At 48.6% G+C, this 19,981-nt stretch overlaps 1 protein-coding gene across 5 annotated transcripts in view; it reads left to right on the forward strand.

Moving 5' to 3' along the window:
* LOC106581405 (arf-GAP with Rho-GAP domain, ANK repeat and PH domain-containing protein 1) overlaps positions 1 to 19,981 on the forward strand; it is a 125,554-nt gene that overhangs the window by 70,614 nt on the left and 34,959 nt on the right. For all 5 annotated transcript variants that reach the window (XM_045704005.1, XM_045704007.1, XM_045704006.1 and 2 more), the window contains 8 exons: positions 2,048 to 2,183; positions 2,697 to 2,799; positions 11,520 to 11,715; positions 12,333 to 12,378; positions 14,887 to 15,050; positions 16,877 to 17,089; positions 18,968 to 19,073; positions 19,209 to 19,356. In XM_045704005.1, the coding sequence (XP_045559961.1) occupies positions 2,048 to 2,183; positions 2,697 to 2,799; positions 11,520 to 11,715; positions 12,333 to 12,378; positions 14,887 to 15,050; positions 16,877 to 17,089; positions 18,968 to 19,073; positions 19,209 to 19,356 (1,112 nt within the window). The remainder of the gene's footprint in view (positions 1 to 2,047; positions 2,184 to 2,696; positions 2,800 to 11,519; positions 11,716 to 12,332; positions 12,379 to 14,886; positions 15,051 to 16,876; positions 17,090 to 18,967; positions 19,074 to 19,208; positions 19,357 to 19,981) is intronic.

Raw genomic sequence — 19,981 nt, forward strand, 5'->3', positions numbered from 1 at the left:
TAGTCCTCTTGTCCTTCCCCAATGTCCCTTCCCCTAGTCCCTTCCTCGAGTCCCCCTAGTCCCTTCCTCTAGTCCTTCCCCTAGTCCCGTCCTCTAGTCCTTCCCCTAGTCCCGTCCTCTAGTCCTTCCCCTAGTCCCTTCCTCTAGTCCTTCCCCTAGTCCCTTCCTCTAGTCCTTCCCCTAGTCCCTTCCTCTAGTCCTTCCCCTAGTCCCTTCCTCTAGTCCTTCCCCTAGTCCCGTCCTCTAGTCCTTCCCCTAGTCCCTTCCTCTAGTCCTTCCCCTAGTCCCTTCCTCTAGTCCTTCCCCTAGTCCCTTCCTCTAGTCCTTCCCCTAGTCCCTTCCTCTAGTCCTTCCCGTAGTCCCTTCCTCTAGTCCTTCCCCTAGTCCCTTCCTCTAGTCCTTCCCCTAGTCCCGTCCTCTAGTCCTTCCCCTAGTCCCTTCCTCTAGTCCTTCCCCTAGTCCCTTCCTCTAGTCCTTCCCCTAGTCCCTTCCTCTAGTCCTTCCCGTAGTCCCTTCCTCTAGTCCTTCCCGTAGTCCCTTCCTCTAGTCCTTCCCGTAGTCCCTTCCTCTAGTCCTTCCCGTAGTCCCGTCCTCTAGTCCTTCCCGTAGTCCCGTCCTCTAGTCCTTCCCGTAGTCCCTTTCTCTAGTCCTTCCCGTAGTCCCGTCCTCTAGTCCTTCCCGTAGTCCCTTCCTCTTCTAGCCCCTTCCCCTAGTCCTGTAGCCCCTTCCTCTAGTCCTGTAGTCCCTTCCTCTAGTTCTCTAGTCCCTTCCCGTAGTTCTCTAGTCCTCTAGTCCCTTCCCCTAGTTCTCTAGTCCCTTCCTCTAGTCCCTTCCTGTAGTTATCTAGTTCTTTATTCCTTTCCCTTAGTCCTCTAGCCCCTTACCCTAGTTCTCTAGTCCCTTCCTCTAGTCCCTTCCCGTAGTTCTCTAGTTCTTTATTCCTTTCCCTTAGTCCTCTAGTCCTCTAGTCCCTTCCCCTAGTCCTCTAGTCCCTTCCTCTAGTCCCTTCCCGTAGTTCTCTAGTTCTTTATTCCTTTCCCGTAGTCCTCTAGTCCTCTAGCCCCTTACCCTAGTTCTCTAGTTCCTTCCTCTAGTCCCTTCCCGTAGTCCTCTAGTCCTCTAGTCCCTTCCCCTAGTTCTCTAGTTCCTTCCTCTAGTCCCTTCCCATAGTTCTCTAGTCCTCTAGTCCCTTCCCGTAGTTCTCTAGTCCTCTAGTCCCTTCCCGTAGTCCTCTAGTCCTCTAGTCCCTTCCCGTAGTCCTCTAGTTCCTTCCTCTAGTCCCTTCCCGTAGTTCTCTAGTCCTCTAGTCCCTTCCCGTAGTCCTCTAGTTCCTTCCTCTAGTCCCTTCCCGTAGTTCTCTAGTCCTCTAGTCCCTTCCCGTTGTCCTCTAGTCCCTTCCTCTAGTCCCTTCCCGTAGTTCTCTAGTCCTCTAGTCCCTTCCCGTTGTCCTCTAGTCCCTTCCTCTAGTCCCTTCCCGTTGTCCTCTAGTCCCTTCCTCTAGTCTCTTCCCCTAGTTCTCTAGTCCTCTAGTCCCTTCCCGTTGTCCTCTAGTCCCTTCCTCTAGTCTCTTCCCCTAGTTCTCTAGTCCTCTAGTTCCTTCCTCTAGTCCCTTCCCGTAGTCCTCTAGTCCTCTAGTCCCTTCCCGTTGTCCTCTAGTCCCTTCCTCTAGTCCCTTCCCGTAGTCCTCTAGTCCTCTAGTCCCTTCCCGTAGTCCTCTAGTCCTCTAGTCCCTTCCCGTAGTCCTCTAGTTCCTTCCTCTAGTCCCTTCCCGTAGTTCTCTAGTCCTCTAGTCCCTTCCCGTTGTCCTCTAGTCCCTTCCTCTAGTCTCTTCCCCTAGTTCTCTAGTCCTCTAGTCCCTTCCCGTTGTCCTCTAGTCCCTTCCTCTAGTCTCTTCCCCTAGTTCTCTAGTCCTCTAGTCCCTTCCTCTAGTCTCTTCCCCTAGTTCTCTAGTCCTTTCCTCTCACCTTGCTTGGTCGAAGTGTGTCCTCTGTGAGGGGTGTCCTCTGTGAATGATGTGTGTCTCCTCTGGTTGCTCTTGTCTCTGCAGAGTTCAGTCGTCGCTGGTGTATGTTAAATGATGGGAACTTTAGTTACTACGAGAGTGACAAGACCTCCACGCCCAACGGTGCCCTGAAGTCTACAGAGATAGTCTGTCTGTTTGTCAACACACCAGAGAGACATGGGTACCTACCAAACACAAGTCTTCCATCACTCTAAACCAGTCTATTTAACAATCTCTCTCTCTCTTTCTCTCTCTCAGCTATGACCACACGTTTTAGTTGTACTCTCTCTCTCTCTCTCAGCTCTCTCTCTCTCTCTCTCTCTCTCTCTCTCTCTCTCTCTCTCTCTCAGCTCTCTCTCTCTCTCTCTCTCTCTCAGCTATGACCACACGTTTTAGTTGTTCTCTCACTCTCTCTCTCTCTCTCTCTCTGTCTCTCTCTCTCTCTCTCAGCTATGACCACACGTTTTAGTTGTTCTCTCTCTCTGTCTCTGTGTCTCTCTCTCTCTGTCTCTCTCTCCTCTCTCTCTCCGCTCTCCGCTCTCTCTCTCAGCTATGACCACACGTTTTAGTTGTTCTCTCTCTGTCTCTCTGTCTCTCTCTCTCTCTCTCTCCTCTCTCTCTCCGCTCTCCGCTCTATCTCTCTCAACTATGACCACACGTTTTAGTTGTTCTCTCTCTCTCCTCTGTCTCTCAGCTATGACCACACGTTTGAGCTGTACTCTGACTCAGAGCGTGTCTATCTGTTTGGAACTGACGACCAAGACAGCCACAAGGAGTGGGTCAAATCCATCACCAAGGTAACCACACACTGACTCTTACCTAGGTAACCACGCATACTGACCGTCACCTCTGTCAGTGGTTCCCAATCTTTCTCTCCCCTTCAAATTAGTGGATTCTATTTCAGCCTCACCCATTGCTGACAGGTGTATGAAATCTAGCACACAGCCATGCAATCTCCATAGACAAACCTTGGCAATAGAATGGCCTTACTGAAGAGCTCAGTGACTTTCAACGTGGCACCGTCATAGGATGCCAGTTTGACAAGTGTCTGCCCTGCTAGAGCTGCCCTGGTCAACTGTAAGTGCTGTTATTGTGAATAGAAATGTCCAACAGCAACAACGTCTCCGAAGTGGTAGGCCACACAAGCTCACAGAACGGGATCGCTGATGCACGTAGCGAGTACAAATTGTCTGTCCACGGTTGCAACACTCACTACCGAGTTCCAAACTGCCTCTGGATGCAATGTCAGCACAATTACTGTTTGTCGGGAGCTTCATGAAATGGGTTTCCATGGTCGAGCAGCCTGAGCAATACCAAGCTTTGGCTGGAGTGGTGTAAAGCTCGCCGCCATTGGACTCTGGAGCAGTGGAAACGCGTTCTCTGGAGTGATGAATCACGCTTCATCCTCTGGAAGTCCGTTGGACTAATCTGGGTTTGGCAGATGCCAAGAGAACGCTACCTGCCCGAATGCATAGTGCCAACTGTTAAGTTTGGTGGAGGAGGATGATGATGGTTTGGGGCTGTTTTTCATGGTTCAAGCTAGGCCCCTTAGTTCCAGTGAAAGGAAATCTTAACGCTACAGTATACAATGACATTCTATAAGATTCTGTGCTTCCAACCTTGTGGCAACAGTTTGGGGAAGAGCTTTTCCTGTTTCAGCATGACAATGCCCCCATGCACAAAGTGAGGTCCATACAGAAATAGTTTGTCGCGATCGGTGTGGAAGAATTTGAGTAGCTTGCACAGAGCCCTGACCTCAACCGCATCGAACACATCTGGGGTGAATTGTAACACAGACTGCGAGCCAGGCTTAATCGCCTAACATCACTAATGCTCTGTGGCTGAATGGAAGCAAGTCCCTGCGGCAATATTCCAACATCTAGTGGAAAACCTTCCCAGCAGAGTGGAGGCTGTTATAGCAGCAAAGGGGGGACCAACTCCATATTAATGCCCATGATTTTGGAATGAGATGTTGGATGACTTTTGGACATGTAGTGTAAATTTCTCAATTTATTTACTGGTAATGACCTCCATCTGATCCATCCTGCAAATCATCTATTTTCTGTGACCAAAAGCTTTTATATACACTGCTCCAAAAAATAAAGGGAACACTTAAACAACACAATGTAACTCCAAGTCAATCACACTTCTGTGAAATCAAACTGTCCACTTAGGAAGCAACACTGATTGACAATAAATGTCACATGCTGTTGTGCAAATGGAATAGACAACAGGTGGAAATTATAGGCAATTAGCAAGACACCCCCAATAAAGGAGTGGTTCTGCAGGTGGTGACCACAGACCACTTCTCAGTTCCTATGCTTCCTGGCTGATGTTTTGGTCACTTTTGAATGCTGGCGGTGCTTTCACTCTAGTGGTAGCATGAGACGGAGTCTACAACCCACACAAGTGGTTCAGGTAGTGCAGCTCATCCAGGATGGCACATCAATGCGAGCTGTGGCAAGAAGGTTTTCTGTGTCTGTCAGCGTAGTGTCCAGAGCATGGAGGCGCTACCAGGAGACAGGCCAGTACATCAGGAGACGTGGAGGAGGCCGTAGGAGGGCAACAACCCAGCAGCAGGACCGCCATCTCCGCCTTTGTGCAAGGAGGAGCAGGAGCACTGCCAGAGCCCTGCAAAATGACCTCCAGCAGGCCACAAATGTGCATGTGTCTGCTCAAACGGTCAGAAACAGACTCCATGAGGGCCCGACGTCCACAGGTGGGGGTTGTGCTTACAGCCCAACACCGTGCAGGACGTTTGGCATTTGCCAGAGAACACCAAGATTGGCAAATTCGCCACTGGCGCTCTGTGCTCTTCACAGATGAAAGCAGGTTCACACTGAGCACGTGACAGACGTGACAGAGTCTGGAGACACCGTGGAGAACGTTCTGCTGCCTGCAACATCCTCCAGCATGACGGTTTGGCGGTGGGTCAGTCATGGTGTGGGGTGGCATTTCTTTGGGGGGCCGCACAGCCCTCCATGTGCTCGCCAGAGGTAGCCTGACTGCCATTAGGTACCGAGATGAGATCCTCAGACCCCTTGTGAGACCATATGCTGATGCGGTTGCCCCTGGGTTCCTCCTAATGCAAGACAATGCTAGACCTCATGTGGCTGGAGTGTGTCAGCAGTTCCTGCAAGAGGAAGGCATTGATGCTATGGACTGGCCCGCCTGTTCCCCAGACCTGAATCCAATTGAGCACATCTGGGACATCATGTCTCGCTCCATCCACCAATGCCACGTTGCACCACAGACTGTCCAGGAGTTGGCGGATGCTTTAGTCCAGGTCTGGGAGGAGATCCCTCAGGAGACCATCCGCCACCTCATCAGGAGCATGCCCAGGCGTTGTAGGGAGGTCATACAGGTACGTGGAGGCCACACACACTACTGAGCCTCATTTTGACTTGTTTTAAGGACATTACATCAAAGTTGGATCAGCCTGTAGTGTGGTTTTCCACTTTCATTTTGAGTGTGACTCCAAATCCAGACCTCCATGGGTTGATAAATTGGATTTCCATAGATTATTTTAGTGTGATTTTGTTGTCAGCACATTCAACTATGTAAAATAAAAAAGTATTTAATAAGATTATTTCATTCATTCAGTCAGATCTAGGATGTTATTTTAGTGTTCCCTTTATTTTTTTGAGCAGTATATTAAATAGGGTTTATCTGGAATATTGTCATAGTTCCTTACTCATGATACAAATGACTTTGCTCGTGATGTGCACCCGTCAAACATTACAAATGTAACAACAGCCTGGAGCGCATTGGACTTGAAAAAAACATACTGATGTAACCATTTGCCATTTAATGTTTATCTGACCGCCACTAGTGTTCCCAAGTCAACATTCCATATGCATTCCACACGTTTATTAGTGAGTGTTCCCCAAAAAATGATCAAGATTTGGCAAAGTGTCATGGCACACCAGTGATTTGTTTTGCACACCGGTTGGGAACCATTGGCCTACGTAACCACTCACATTGACCGTTCTCTAGGTCAGGGGTTCCCAAACGTTTTCGATCAGGGGGGGGCTACCAGCATTGGGGAACATCCTGCGCACCTCGCTGCGAACGCGATACGTCTATTTCTATGGGCATAATCACTGTTCATGACAAACTGTTCACACCCCTCTTGTTGGTGGAGAGAATTTTGCAGGTTTAAAGCTTATTTCCTGCAATTCGACACGTTTTGTCATGGGGTGCAAAGAAAATGTTGCAGTTTTTAAGCTCGTTTTCTTGCAATTCTATATATTTTGCCATGTCTAATGTGTTTTCATGTGATTTTTGAGTAAAAAATAAAAAATACAACAATATATATGGGCAAAAAAACCTAAATAAAAACATTTTTAACGTTAGCTGACATGGGATCTATCACGTCCCACAACTGTCCCAGACTGTGTTTGGAATATTTATTTATAGCACAGAATAGAATAGGTTGACTTTTGTACTATGGGAATAGTAGATTGACTTAGGCTAGTGCTTTTGCTCTTCGTTAGGCCTACTCATCTTGTTGGCTGATGAGAAGTAAATGTGGACAGTTCTTCCAATATCTTCAATATACACCTCGGAATTGGATAAGGACATGCGCAGTTGCGTCCCCAATGTGTCTGTCTTAACTTGTAGCCTGTGAGAAAGACCGGATCACGTGACGGAGAGCCGTGTGACTGAGAGGCGCTTCGTATTTCGCTGCACACTCAGGGAGAAGTGCACAACGCAGCACACTCAGGGAGAAGGGCACAACGCAGCACACTCAGGGAGAAGGGCACAACGCAGCACACTCAGGGAGAAGGGCACAACGCAGCACACTCAGGGAGAAGGGCACAATGCAGCACACTCAGGGAGAAGAGCACCACGCAGCACACTCAGGGAGAAGGGCACAACGCAGCACACTCAGGGAGAAGGGCACAACGCAGCACACTCAGGGAGAAGGGCACAACGCAGCACACTCAGGGAGAAGGGCACAACGCAGCACACTCAGGGAGAAGGGCACAACGCAGCACACTCAGGGAGAAGGGCACAACGCAGCACACTCAGGGAGAAGGGCACAACGCAGCACACTCAGGGAGAAGTGCACAACGCAGCACACTCAGGGAGAAGTGCACAACGCAGCACACTCAGGGAGAAGGGCACAACGCAGCACACTCAGGGAGAAGGGCACAACGCAGCACACTCAGGGAGAAGGGCACAACGCAGCACACTCAGGGAGAAGTGCACAACGCAGCACACTCAGGGAGAAGGGCACAACGCAGCACACTCAGGGAGAAGGGCACAACGCAGCACACTCAGGGAGAAGGGCACAACGCAGCACACTCAGGGAGAAGGGCACAACGCAGCACACTCAGGGAGAAGTGCACAACGCAGCACACTCAGGGAGAAGGGCACAACGCAGCACACTCAGGGAGAAGTGCACAACGCAGCACACTCAGGGAGAAGGGCACAACGCAGCACACTCAGGGAGAAGGGCACAACGCAGCACACTCAGGGAGAAGGGCACAACGCAGCACACTCAGGGAGAAGGGCACAACGCAGCACACTCAGGGAGAAGAGCACCACGCAGCACACTCAGGGAGAAGGGCACAACGCAGCACACTCAGGGAGAAGGGCACAACGCAGCACACTCAGGGAGAAGGGCACAACGCAGCACACTCAGGGAGAAGGGCACAACGCAGCACACTCAGGGAGAAGGGCACAACGCAGCACACTCAGGGAGAAGGGCACAACGCAGCACACTCAGGGAGAAGGGCACAACGCAGCACACTCAGGGAGAAGGGCACAACGCAGCACACTCAGGGAGAAGGGCACAACGCAGCACACTCAGGGAGAAGTGCACAACGCAGCACACTCAGGGAGAAGTGCACAACGCAGCACACTCAGGGAGAAGGGCACAACGCAGCACACTCAGGGAGAAGGGCACAACGCAGCACACTCAGGGAGAAGTGCACAACGCAGCACACTCAGGGAGAAGGGCACAACGCAGCACACTCAGGGAGAAGGGCACAAAAGGAATGTTTTTTTTTAGGGTGCATTACGGCCACAAAGGGGATGCCGCTGTGAAATTCTAGGCATTATCAAGTGCTTGTCAAATTGTGAATGAGAGACTATTGGAGTGTGTACAGCCGGCGCAATAAACAAAGCAGAGCTCATGCCTTTCAAGTGACTTTTTTCAAATCATCATTACTCATCATGCAGCCTTACAATGTATTAAACATCACAACAGCCCAACGTTTGTAGAATAACTGAAGTTACATGAATAAATTGAATATATAGGAGGACCTGTTTCTTTGTTAAACGCTCAACACAACAGCTGCATGTGCACACTGCCTCAAATCATTTGGAGAAAATATCCTTTCTATTTTATTCAGCTTTGTTCAATTGTATTCTTCATACTATACAATAAAATAATACCACGGAATTATATGCAGATCTTGTCTGCTGAATGAACTAGTGTAGCCCACAGCCACATCAGGACCTAACATCAGGACATCTCAGAATATGCTATTCTGTTCTTTTGAAATAGACTACCTTTTCTTCCTATCATGCTTCTTTAGACCTGTCTAAAGTTAATAATGGAGTTATTGTGAAGGTGTAGACTATATTACATAGATTTATTAGACTTTTTAAGGTGTAAATATATGGGTATTATGACAGCTTTTATGACATGGTTATGACGTACCAAAACTTATTAGGCGGGCCGTCTATAAATGATCAAAACCAGATAATAATATATATATATATAATACCATCTGAGAAACAGCTAGACAGTCTTGGAGAAGCTAAAAAAACGGGTACTCAGGCCACATGCCTGTTGATTTAGTTATAATGTTTGAGCAGAGGAAGACAGCATTAGCCATGGCAAAATGCATAGAATTGCAGGAAATTAGCTTTAAAACCTCAACATTGTCTCACAGCTCCATGCCAAACTGTGTAGAATTACTGGATATTAGCTTAAAAAAAATGCAAAAGATTTTCTCCGCTCAATTGATTTTAAGTTGCAGAAAATGAGCTTAAAAACAACAAAAGTGTTTCTACACTGCCAAGATATTTGTACCTATCTAGCTAATACAGTGGGGCAAAAAAGTATTTAGTCAGCCACCAATTGTGCAAGTTCTCCCACTTAAAAAGATGAGAGGCCTGTAATTTTCAGGTACACGTCAACTATGACAAACAAAATGAGGAAAAAAAATATCCAGAAAATCACATTGTAGGATTTTTAATGAATTTATTTGCAAATTATGGTGGAAAATAAGTATTTGGTCAATAACAAAAGTTTATCTCAATACTTTGTTAAATACCCTTTGTTGGCAATGACACAGGTCAAACGTTTTCTGTAAGTCTTCACAAGGTTTTCACACACTGTTGCTGGTATTTTGGCCCATTCCTCCATGCAGATCTCCTCTAGAGCAGTGATGTTTTGGGGCTGTCGCTGGGCAACACGGACTTTCAACTCCCTCCAAACATTTTCTATGGGGTTGAGATCTGGAGACTGGCTAGGCCACTCCAGGACCTTGAAATGCTTCTTACGCTCCTTCGTTGCCCGGGCGGTGTGTTTGGGATCATTGTCATGCTGAAAGACCAAGCCACGTTTCATCTTCAATGCCCTTGCTGATGGTAGGAGGTTTTCACTCAAAATTTCACAATACATGGCCCCATTCATTCTTTCCTTTACACGGATCAGTCGTCCTGGTCCCTTTGCAGAAAAACAGCCCCAAAGCATGATGTTTCCACCCCCATGCTTCACAGTAGTTATGGTGTTCTTTGGATGCAACTCAGCATTCTTTGTCCTCCAAACACGACGAGTTGAGTTTTTACCAAAAAGTTCTATTTTGGTTTCATCTGACCATATGACATTCTCCCAAGCCTCTTCTGGATCATCCAAATGATCTCTAGCAAACTTCAGACGGACCTGGACATGTACTGGCTTAAGCAGGGGGACACGTCTGGCACTGCAGGATTTGAGTTCCTGGCGGCGTAGTGTGTTACTGATGGTAGGCTTTGTTACTTTGGTCCCAGCTCTCTGCAGGTCATTTACTAGGCCCCCCCCGTGTGGTTCTGGGATTTTTGCTCACCGTTCTTGTGATCATTTTGACCCCACGGGGTGAGATCTTGCGTGGAGCCCCAGATCGAGGGAGATTATCAGTGGTCTTGTATGTCTTCCATTTCCTAATAATTGCTCCCACAGTTGATTTCTTCAAACCAAGCTGCTTACCTATTGCAGATTCAGTCTTCCCAGCCTGGTGCAGGTCTACAATTTTGTTTCTGGTGTCCTTTGACAGCTCTTTGGTCTTGGCCATAGTGGAGTTTGGAGTGTGACTGTTTGAGGTTGTGGACAGGTGTCTTTTATACTGATAACAAGTTCAAACAGGTGCCATTAATACAGGTAACGAGTGGAGGACAGAGGAGCCTCTTAAAGAAGAAGTAAGTTACAGGTCTGTGAGAGCCAGAAATCTTGCTTGTTTGTAGGTGACCAAATACTTATTTTCCACCATAATTTGCTAATAAATTCATAAAAATCGTCGGTCGCCGGTTTGCCTGGGCGGGGGTCCCTGGGCAAGAAAAGTTTGAAAACTCCTGACCTAGGTAACCGCTCACACCAACCGTCGCCCAGGTCAGTGTTTCTCAAATTCGGTCCTGAGCCCCCCCCGGTGCACGTTTTTGTTATTTGCCCTAGCACTACACAGCTGATTCAAATAACAAAGCTTGATGATGAGTTGGTTATTTGAATCAGCTGTATTGTGCTAGGGTAAAAACCAACAGTTACCCACTCACACTGACCATCGCCTAGGTAACCACTCACACTGACCATAACCTAGGTAACCACTCACACTGACCATCGCCTAGGTAACCACTCACACTGACCATCGCCTAGGTAACCGCTCACACTGACCGACACCTAGGTAACCGCTCACACTGACCGACACCTAGGTAACCGCTCACACTGACCGACACCTAGGTAACCGCTCACACTGACCGACACCTAGGTAACCGCTCACACTGACCATAACCTAGGTAACCGCTCACACTGACCGACACCTAGGTAACCGCTCACACTGACCATAACCTAGGTAACCGCTCACACTGACCATAACCTAGGTAACCGCTCACACTGACCATAACCTAGGTAACCGCTCACACTGACCATAACCTAGGTAACCGCTCACACTGACCATAGCCTAGGTAACCACTCACACTGACCATAGCCTAGGTAACCACTCACACTGACCATAGCCTAGGTAACCACTCACACTGACCATAGCCTAGGTAACCACTCACACTGACCATAGCCTAGGTAACCACTCACACTGACCATAGCCTAGGTAACCACTCACACTGACCATAGCCTAGGTAACCACTCACACTGACCATAGCCTAGGTAACCACTCACACTGACCATAGCCTAGGTAACCACTCACACTGACCATAACCTAGGTAACCACTCACACTGACCATAGCCTAAGAAATCAAGGCTCAGCTGTGTGATGGGTCCTTAAACATATTTAACTCCCCCTCTTCTCCCCAGATGTTTATTCCGTCCAATGCAGAGGCTCTGTTGAGACTGAGCTTTGAGCGGATTGGCCGGCTGAAATACAAGGACGGCTTGAACCTACAGAGCCCTCGGGTTGGCTGGTTCGCGCTTGTTGGCTCCTCCCTCCATGCCTACCTGGAGGACAGTGAGGAAGAGGAGGAGATACACCTACGCAAACTACAGGAGCTCTGTGAGTACGCACACACATGCACACACACACATGTACACACTTCTTCTTCTATTCTCGTGGGGACCTAAAATGTATTTCCATTTAAATTCCTATTTTCCCAAACCTTAGCTCTAACCCTAAATCTGACCCCTAACCTTAGCTCTAACCCTAAATCTGACCCCTAACCTTAGCTCTAACCCTAAATCTGACCCCTAACCTTAGCTCTAACCCTAAATCTGACCCCTAACCTTAGCTCTAACCCTAAATCTGACCCCTAACCTTAGCTCTAACCCTAAATCTGACCCCTAACCTTAGCTCTAACCCTAAATCTGACCCCTAACCTTAGCTCTAACCCTAAATCTGACCCCTAACCTTAGCTCTAACCCTAAATCTGACCCCTAAGCTTAAAATAGCCTTTGTCCTCATGGGGACGTGGGAAGTGTCCCCACAAGGGAGAATTTTCCTTGGTTTACTATCCTTGTGGGGACATTTGCGGATTTCAAGTCCCCACGAGAATAGAAGAACAAGACCACACACACACACACACACACACACACACACACACACACACACACACACACACACACACACACTGTTTGTACCACCATTAAATGGTTCCAAATGTGTGTTTGTCCCAGCGATCCAGCAGGAGAATGAGGTGCTGGTTCTGGTGGAGAGAGGCAGGTGAGAGGATGATGCTGCCACATGGCCTCTGACTTTTTAACAACATTTAGGTTTACTTTCTTTTTGTTGTCTGTTCAGGGAAATGGAAGAGTTGAAACAGGACTGAATAGGTGTCAAAATGAGATGGTTTTAATGTGCTGACAGCGCTATCACAGTTGAAATCGGAAGTTTACATACACTTAGGTGGAGTCATTAAAACTCGTTTTTCAACCACTACACAAATTTCTTGTTAATAAACTATAGTTTTGGCAAGTCGGTTAGGACATCTACTTTGTGCATAACACAAGTCATTTTTCCAACAATTGTTTACAGACAGATTATTTCACTTATAATTCACTGTATCACAATTCCAGTGGGTCAGATGTTTACATTCACTAAGTTGACTGTGCCTTTAAACAGCTTGGAAAATTCCAGAAAATTATGTCATGGCTTTAGAAGCTTCTGATAGGCTAATTTACATCATTTGAGTCAATTGGAGGTATACCTGTGGATGTATTTCAAGGCCTACATTCAAACTCGGTGCCTCTTTGCTTAACATCATGGGGAAAATCAAAAGAAATCAGCCAAGACCTCAGAAAAAGAATTGTAGACCTCCATAAGTCTGGTTCATCCTTGGGAGCAATTTCCAAACGCTTGAAAGTACCACGTTCATCTGTACAAACAATAGTACGCAAGTATAAACACCATGGGACCACTCAGCCGTCATACCACTCAGGAAGGAGATGCGTCCTGTCTCCTAGAGATGAACGTACTTTGGTGCAAAAATTGCAAGTCAATCCCAGAACAACAGCAAAGGACCTTGTGAAGATGCTGGAGGAAACGGGTACAAAAGTATCTACATCCACAGTAAAACGAGTCCTATATCGACATAACCTGAAAGGCCGCTCAGCAAGGAAGAAGCCATTGCTCCATAAAAAAGCCAGACTACGGTTTGCAACTGCACATGGGGACAAAGATCGTACTTTTTGGAGAAATGTCCTCTGGTCTGATGAAACAAAAATAGAACTGTTTGGCCATAATGACCATCGTTATGTTTGGAGGAAAAAGGGGGAGGCTTGCAAGCCGAAGAACACCATCCCAAACGTGAAGTACGGGGGTGGTAGCATCATGTTGTGGGGGTGCTGTGCTGCAGGAGGGACTGGTGCACTTCACAAAAAAGATGGTATCATGAGGGAGGAAAATTCTGTGGATATATTGAAGGAACATCTCAAGACATCAGTCAGGAAGTTAAAGCTTGGTCGCAAATGGTTCTTCCAAAGTTGTGGCAAAATGGCTTAAGGACAACAAAGTCAAGGTATTGGAGTGGCCATCACAAAGCCCTGACCTCAATCCTATAGAACATTTGTGGGCAGAACTGAAAAAGCATGTGTGAGCAAGGAGGCCTACAAACCTGACTCAGTTACACCAGCTCTGTCAGGAGGAATGGGCCAAAATTCACCCAACTTATTGTGGGAAGCTTGTGGAAGGCTACCCGAAACCTAAGACCCACTTTTAAACAATTTAAAGGCAATACTAATTGAGTGTATGTAAACTTCTGACCCACTGGGAATGTGATGAAAGAAATAAAAGCTGAAATGAATCATTCCCTCTACTATTATTCTGACATTTCACATTCTTAAAATAAAGTGGTGAGTCCTAACTGACCTAAGACGGGGATTTTTTACTAGAATTAAATGTCAGGAATTGTGAAACACTGAGTTTAAATATTTTTGGGCTAAGGTGTATGTAAATTTCTGATTTCAACTGTATATTGACCCACTAAAGAGGTTTCATTCCTTCCTCTCCCTCCCTCTCATTCTCCCTACCCCCTATCTCCCTGTCCCACTCCCTCCCTCTCATTCTCCCTACCCCCCTATCTCCCTGTCCCACTCCCTCCCTCTCATTCTCCCTACCCCCTATCTCCTTGTCCCACTCCCTCCCTCTCATTCTCCCTACCCCCCTATCTCCCTGTCCCACTCCCTCCCTCTCATTCTCCCTACCCCCTATCTCCCTGTCCCACTCCCTCCCTCTCATTCTCCCTACCCCCCTATCTCCCTGTCCCACTCCCTCCCTCTCATTCTCCCTACCCCCTATCACCCTGTCCCACTCCCTCCCTCTCATTCTCCCTATCCCCCTGTCCCACTCCCTCCCTCTCATTCTCCCCCTATCTCCCTGTCCCACTCCCTCCCTCTTTCTCCCTACCCCCTATCTCCCTGTCCCACTCCCTCCCTCTCATTCTCCCTACCCCCTATCTCCCTGTCCCACTCCCTCCCTCTCATTCTCCCTACCCCCCTATCTCCCTGTCCCACTCCCTCCCTCTTTCTCCATACCTCCCTATCTCCCTGTCCCACTCCCTCCCTCTCATTCTCCCTACCACCCTATCTCCCTGTCCCACTCCCTCCCTCTCATTCTCCCTACCCCCTTATCTCCCTGTCCCACTCCCTCCCTCTCATTCTCCCTACCCCCCTGTCTCACTCCCAACCCTCTCATTCTTCCTACCCCCCTACTTCCCTTCCTCCTTCTCTCCAGGACTCTGTACATCGAGGGGGACAGGAAGCTTGACTTCCAGGGTTGGTGTGTGGGCATCCAGAAAGCAGCAGGCAGTGCAGGAGACTCTCTTAGTCAGCAGCAACTAACTGAGACTGACATCCCTGTTATAGTGGACCGCTGCATTGACTATATCACACAGTGCGGTAAGAGTGTGTAGTTGTGTGTGTAGCTGTGTGTATTGCCTCGTGACTGTAATAGCGGGAGTTCTGGCTAACAGAGACCGAGAAGTAAAGGACAAGAAATAAGCACTGCTCTCTCTCTCTCTCTCTCTCTCTCTCTCTCTGTCTCTCTGTCTCTCTGCCTCTCTCTCTGCCTCTCTGCCTCTCTCTCTCTCTCTGCCTCTCTCTCTCTCTCTCTCTCTGCCTCTCTCTCTCTCTCTCTGCCTCTGCCTCTGCCTCTGCCTGTCCGTCCGTCCATCCACCCCTCCCCCCCCCCCTTGGTCATGTGTTAACTTCTCCTCTCTCTTTCCCCCTGTAGTTTATTTCCTATTATGACTCACTGGTCTTACTGGAGATCAGGCTGTTCCTGTGGGGTTCTGGGTAGTTTCTCCTGTTTCGTGGTTGAAATGTTTGGCTGCGTTTCAAACTCAAAGTAGACAGCCCTCAGCCCTAAACCCTCAGCCCTTGAATGACGTTTTACATTGTCACATCCGAGTGTACCTTAAATGTGCCTTGCCCAAGCGAGTGAGAGTGATGATTGGAGAGGCAACGTCCTTGGTGGAAATCTTCAAGTTGAGCTTAAAAACAACTAACCTAAAGCTATTAATGTACCTAGCAAGCTAACGTATCTAGCTAGCACTCCTGTCAGATGGCTAGCTACAGTTACCCATAGCTGGCTAGCAAGTTTTATAGTTTGATCATTTATTCCAATCAATTTCAGAATTCCAAAAATGTTTTAAAGGCTCCTCACTACGAGACTAAGCCTATTTGCCAACACTAAAATCAATGTGTATATATTAGCACGCTAGCTTCATACTTTTTCTGACATGCCGAAAATGCAGCCTTTGACACACCAGAGTTTAACATGTGAATACAGTTTGCATTGAATTGTGGGTCATATCAACCGCGGAAGTGACCAAAGTTCTTCACTCCCTCGAGCTAAATCTAGGGCCGAGGGGGCAACGTTTGTGAATTGGACCTCCACTTAAGATGGCAATCAAACTGCATCCGGTTTTGACTGGGATTCCGCCCAGAGGGAAAGTAACGGCTGAGGGGGTAAAAATAACGTATTTGGACTGCAGTCTTACACCATGCCCAAACCCGACGCGCCGTGCATCAGCGTGTGAAAATAGATTTTGTCCTCCCACACCAAACGCCATCACGACATGCAGGTTGAAACATCAAAACAAACTTTGAACCAATTATATTAATTTGTGGACAGGTTGAAAAGCACTAAACGTTTATGGAAATTTAGCTAGCTAGTTTGCTGTTGCTAGCTAATTTGTCCTGGGATATAAACGTTGAGTTGTTATTTTACCTGAAACGCACAAGGTCCTCTACTCCGACAATTAATCCACACATAAAACGGTCAACCAAATAGTTTCTAGTCATCGCTCGTCCTTCCAGTCTTTTTCTTCTTTGGACTTTATATGGCAATGAGGAGATGGGGTATATGCTTTTATAAACGAATGAGATGGGAGAGGCAGGACTTGGACCGCGTTCAGCGTCACAAATAGAACTGACTTCTATTTTAGCGCTTGGCAACGCAGATGCTCGTTGGCGCGCGTGAGCAGTGTGGGTGCAATGATTGAATAACATGCGAGCGGTGTGGTCAGCATGTTAGTCTCTTCCGTCTGCTGACTCTCTCCCTAATCCCTTCTGGGCTCTGATTGGCTGCTACTCTGACCTCTGAACTCTGACAGTTTTGGTTGGTCAGTAAAGAGAAGGGGGAGAATTGAAACACTGAAGCATGTCAGGAGTATGTGTTGTGGATATTAGTGTGTGTCTGAGTTTTAATCTGTGTGTTTTAGGTCTGACGTCTGAGGGTATCTACCGTAAGAGTGGCGTGAACAGTCGCGTGGCGGCGCTGTGCGAGGCGTTTCGGCGTGATGCTCGTAGCGTGCGTCTGAAGGAGGAGGAGCACCAGGTGGACGACGTGTCTAACACACTGAAACGCTTCTTCAGAGAGTCTGGAGAGGGACTGTTCACCATACAGGCTGCTAGCGCATGGCTCAGCACACCTGGTGAGACCTGCACCCCAACACCCTGCACCCCAACACCCTGCACCCCAACCCCAACACCCTGCACCCCAACACCCTGCACCCCAACACCCTGCACCCCAGCACCCTGCACCCCAACACCCTGCACCCTAACACCCTGCACACTGTATCCTACACCTGGTCCCAACAGCATGTATCCTGCACCCTGTATCCTACACCCTAACCTCTACACCCTAATCCCAGCACCCTGTATCCTAGACCCTAACCCCTACACCATGTGTCCTACACCCAAACCCCTACACCCTGTATCCTACAACCTAATCCCAACACCCTATATCCTACACCCTAACTCCAACACCCTATATCCTACACCCTGTACCCTAACACCCCTACCCTACACCCTTTATCCTACACCCTAACTCCTACACCCTGTATCCTACACCTAATCCCAACACCATGTATCCTACACCCTAACCCCTACACCCTGTATCCTGCACCCTATATCCTGCACCCTATATCCTGCACCCTGAATCCTACACCCTAATCCCAGCACCCTGTATCCTACACCCTAACCCCTACACCATGTGTCCTACACCCTAACCCCTACACCATGTGTCCTACACCCTGTATCCTATACCCCAACACCCTGTATCCTACACCCCAATCCCTACACCCTATATCCTACACCCCAAATCCTACACCCCAATTCCTACACCCCAATTCCTACACCCTATATCCTACACCCTATATACTACACCCTATATCCTAACCCCTACACCATGTATCCTACACCCCAATCCCTACACCCTATATCCTACACCCTAACCCCTACACCCTTACCCCTACACCATGTATCCTACACCCTTACCCCTACACCATGTATCCTACACCCTCACCCCTACACCAAGTATCCTACACCCTAACCCCAACACCCCTACATCCCTACACCCTAACCCCTACACTCTGTATCCTACACCCTAATCCCTACACCATGTATCCTACACCCTAACCCCAACAACCTGTATCCTACACACTTTACCCTACACCCTGTATCCTACACCCTAACTCCTACACCCTGTATCCTACAACCTAACACCCTGTATCCTACACCCTAACCCCTACACCAAGTATCCTAACCCCTACACCCTATATCCTACACCCTAACCCCTACACCAAGTATCCTACACCCTAACCCTACACCCTAACCCTACCTCCTTCACCCTAACCCCTACACCATGTATACTACACCCTAACCCCTACACCATGTATCCTATACCCTAACCCCTACACCATGTATCCTACACCCTAACCCCTACACCAAGTATCCTACACCCTAACCCTACACCCTAACACTACCTCCTACACCCTAATCCCTACACCATGTATCCTACACCCTAACCCCTACACCATGTATCCTACACCCTAACCCCTACACCCTGTATCCTACACCCTAACCCCTACACCCCGTATCCTACACCCTAACCACTACACCATGTATCCTACACCCTAACCCCTACACCCTATATCCTACACCCTAACCCCTACACCATGTATCCTACACCCTAACCCCTACACCATGTATCCTACACCCTAACCCCTACACCCTGTATCCTACACCCTAACCCCTACACCCTAACCCCTACACCCTGTATCCTACACCCTAATCCCTACACCCTGTATCCTACACCCTAACCCCTACACCCCGTATCCTACACCCTAACCCCTACACCCCGTATCCTACACCCTAACCACTACACCATGTATCCTACACCCTAACCACTACACCATGTATCCTACACCAAGTATCCTACACCCTAACCCCTACCCCCTATATCCTACACCCTAACCCCTACACCATGTATCCTACACCCTAACTCCAACACCATGTGTGTTGTCTGTCAGTGGTCCCAGAGGAGAGCAAGAAGATCTCTCAGTACCAGCTGCTGCTGAGCCGCCTGCCCAGAGTCAACAAGGCCACGCTACGAGCCCTGGTCAACCACCTCTACTGGTGAGACACACACACACACACACACACACACACACACACACACACACACACACACACACACACACACACACACACACACACACACACACACACCCCTCCGCTCAGAGTGTAACGTTGTGTGTGTGTTGTCCACAGTGTGCAGCGGTTTGCAGAGCTGAACCAGATGAATCTCCATAACCTGGCTATAGTATTTGGCCCAACACTGTTCCAGACCGACGGGAAGGACTACACAGCTGGCCGCGTCGTAGAGGAACTCATAGAGCACTACACTGACGTTTTTGAGGTCAGAGACCCTGTTAACTCTAACCCCTGACCCCTAACCTCATAGAGGCGGCAGGTAGCCTAGCGGTTAAGAGCATTGAACCTGTAACCAGAAGGCCGCTGGTTCGCATCTCAGTGCTAGAGATGTCATTACAGACCGTGTGTGGTAGGGGGATGGCTACAGTGTGTGGTAGGGGGATGGCTGCAGTGTGTGGTAGGGGGATGGCTGCATGTGTGGTAGGGGATGGCTGCATGTGTGGTAGGGGGATGGCTACAGTGTGTGGTAGGGGGATGGCTGCATGTTTGGTAGGGGGATGGCTGCATGTGTGGTAGGGGGATGGCTGCATGTGTGGTAGGGGGATGGCTGCATGTTTGGTAGGGGGGATGGCTGCATGTTTGGTAGGGGGATGGCTGCATGTTTGGTAGGGGGATGGCTGCATGTTTGGTTGGGGGATGGCTGCATGTTTGGTAGGGGGATGGCTGCATGTGTGGTAGGGGGATGGCTGCATGTGTGGTAGGGGGATGGCTGCATGTTTGGTAGGGGGATGGCTGCATGTTTGGTAGGGGCATGGCTGCATGTTTGGTAGGGGCATGGCTGCATGTTTGGTAGGGGCATAGCTGCATGTTTGGTAGGGGCATGGCTGCAT

The sequence above is a fragment of the Salmo salar genome, chromosome ssa20 (genome assembly GCF_905237065.1).
Source record: "Salmo salar chromosome ssa20, Ssal_v3.1, whole genome shotgun sequence".
NCBI classification, from domain to species: Eukaryota; Metazoa; Chordata; class Actinopteri; order Salmoniformes; family Salmonidae; genus Salmo; species Salmo salar.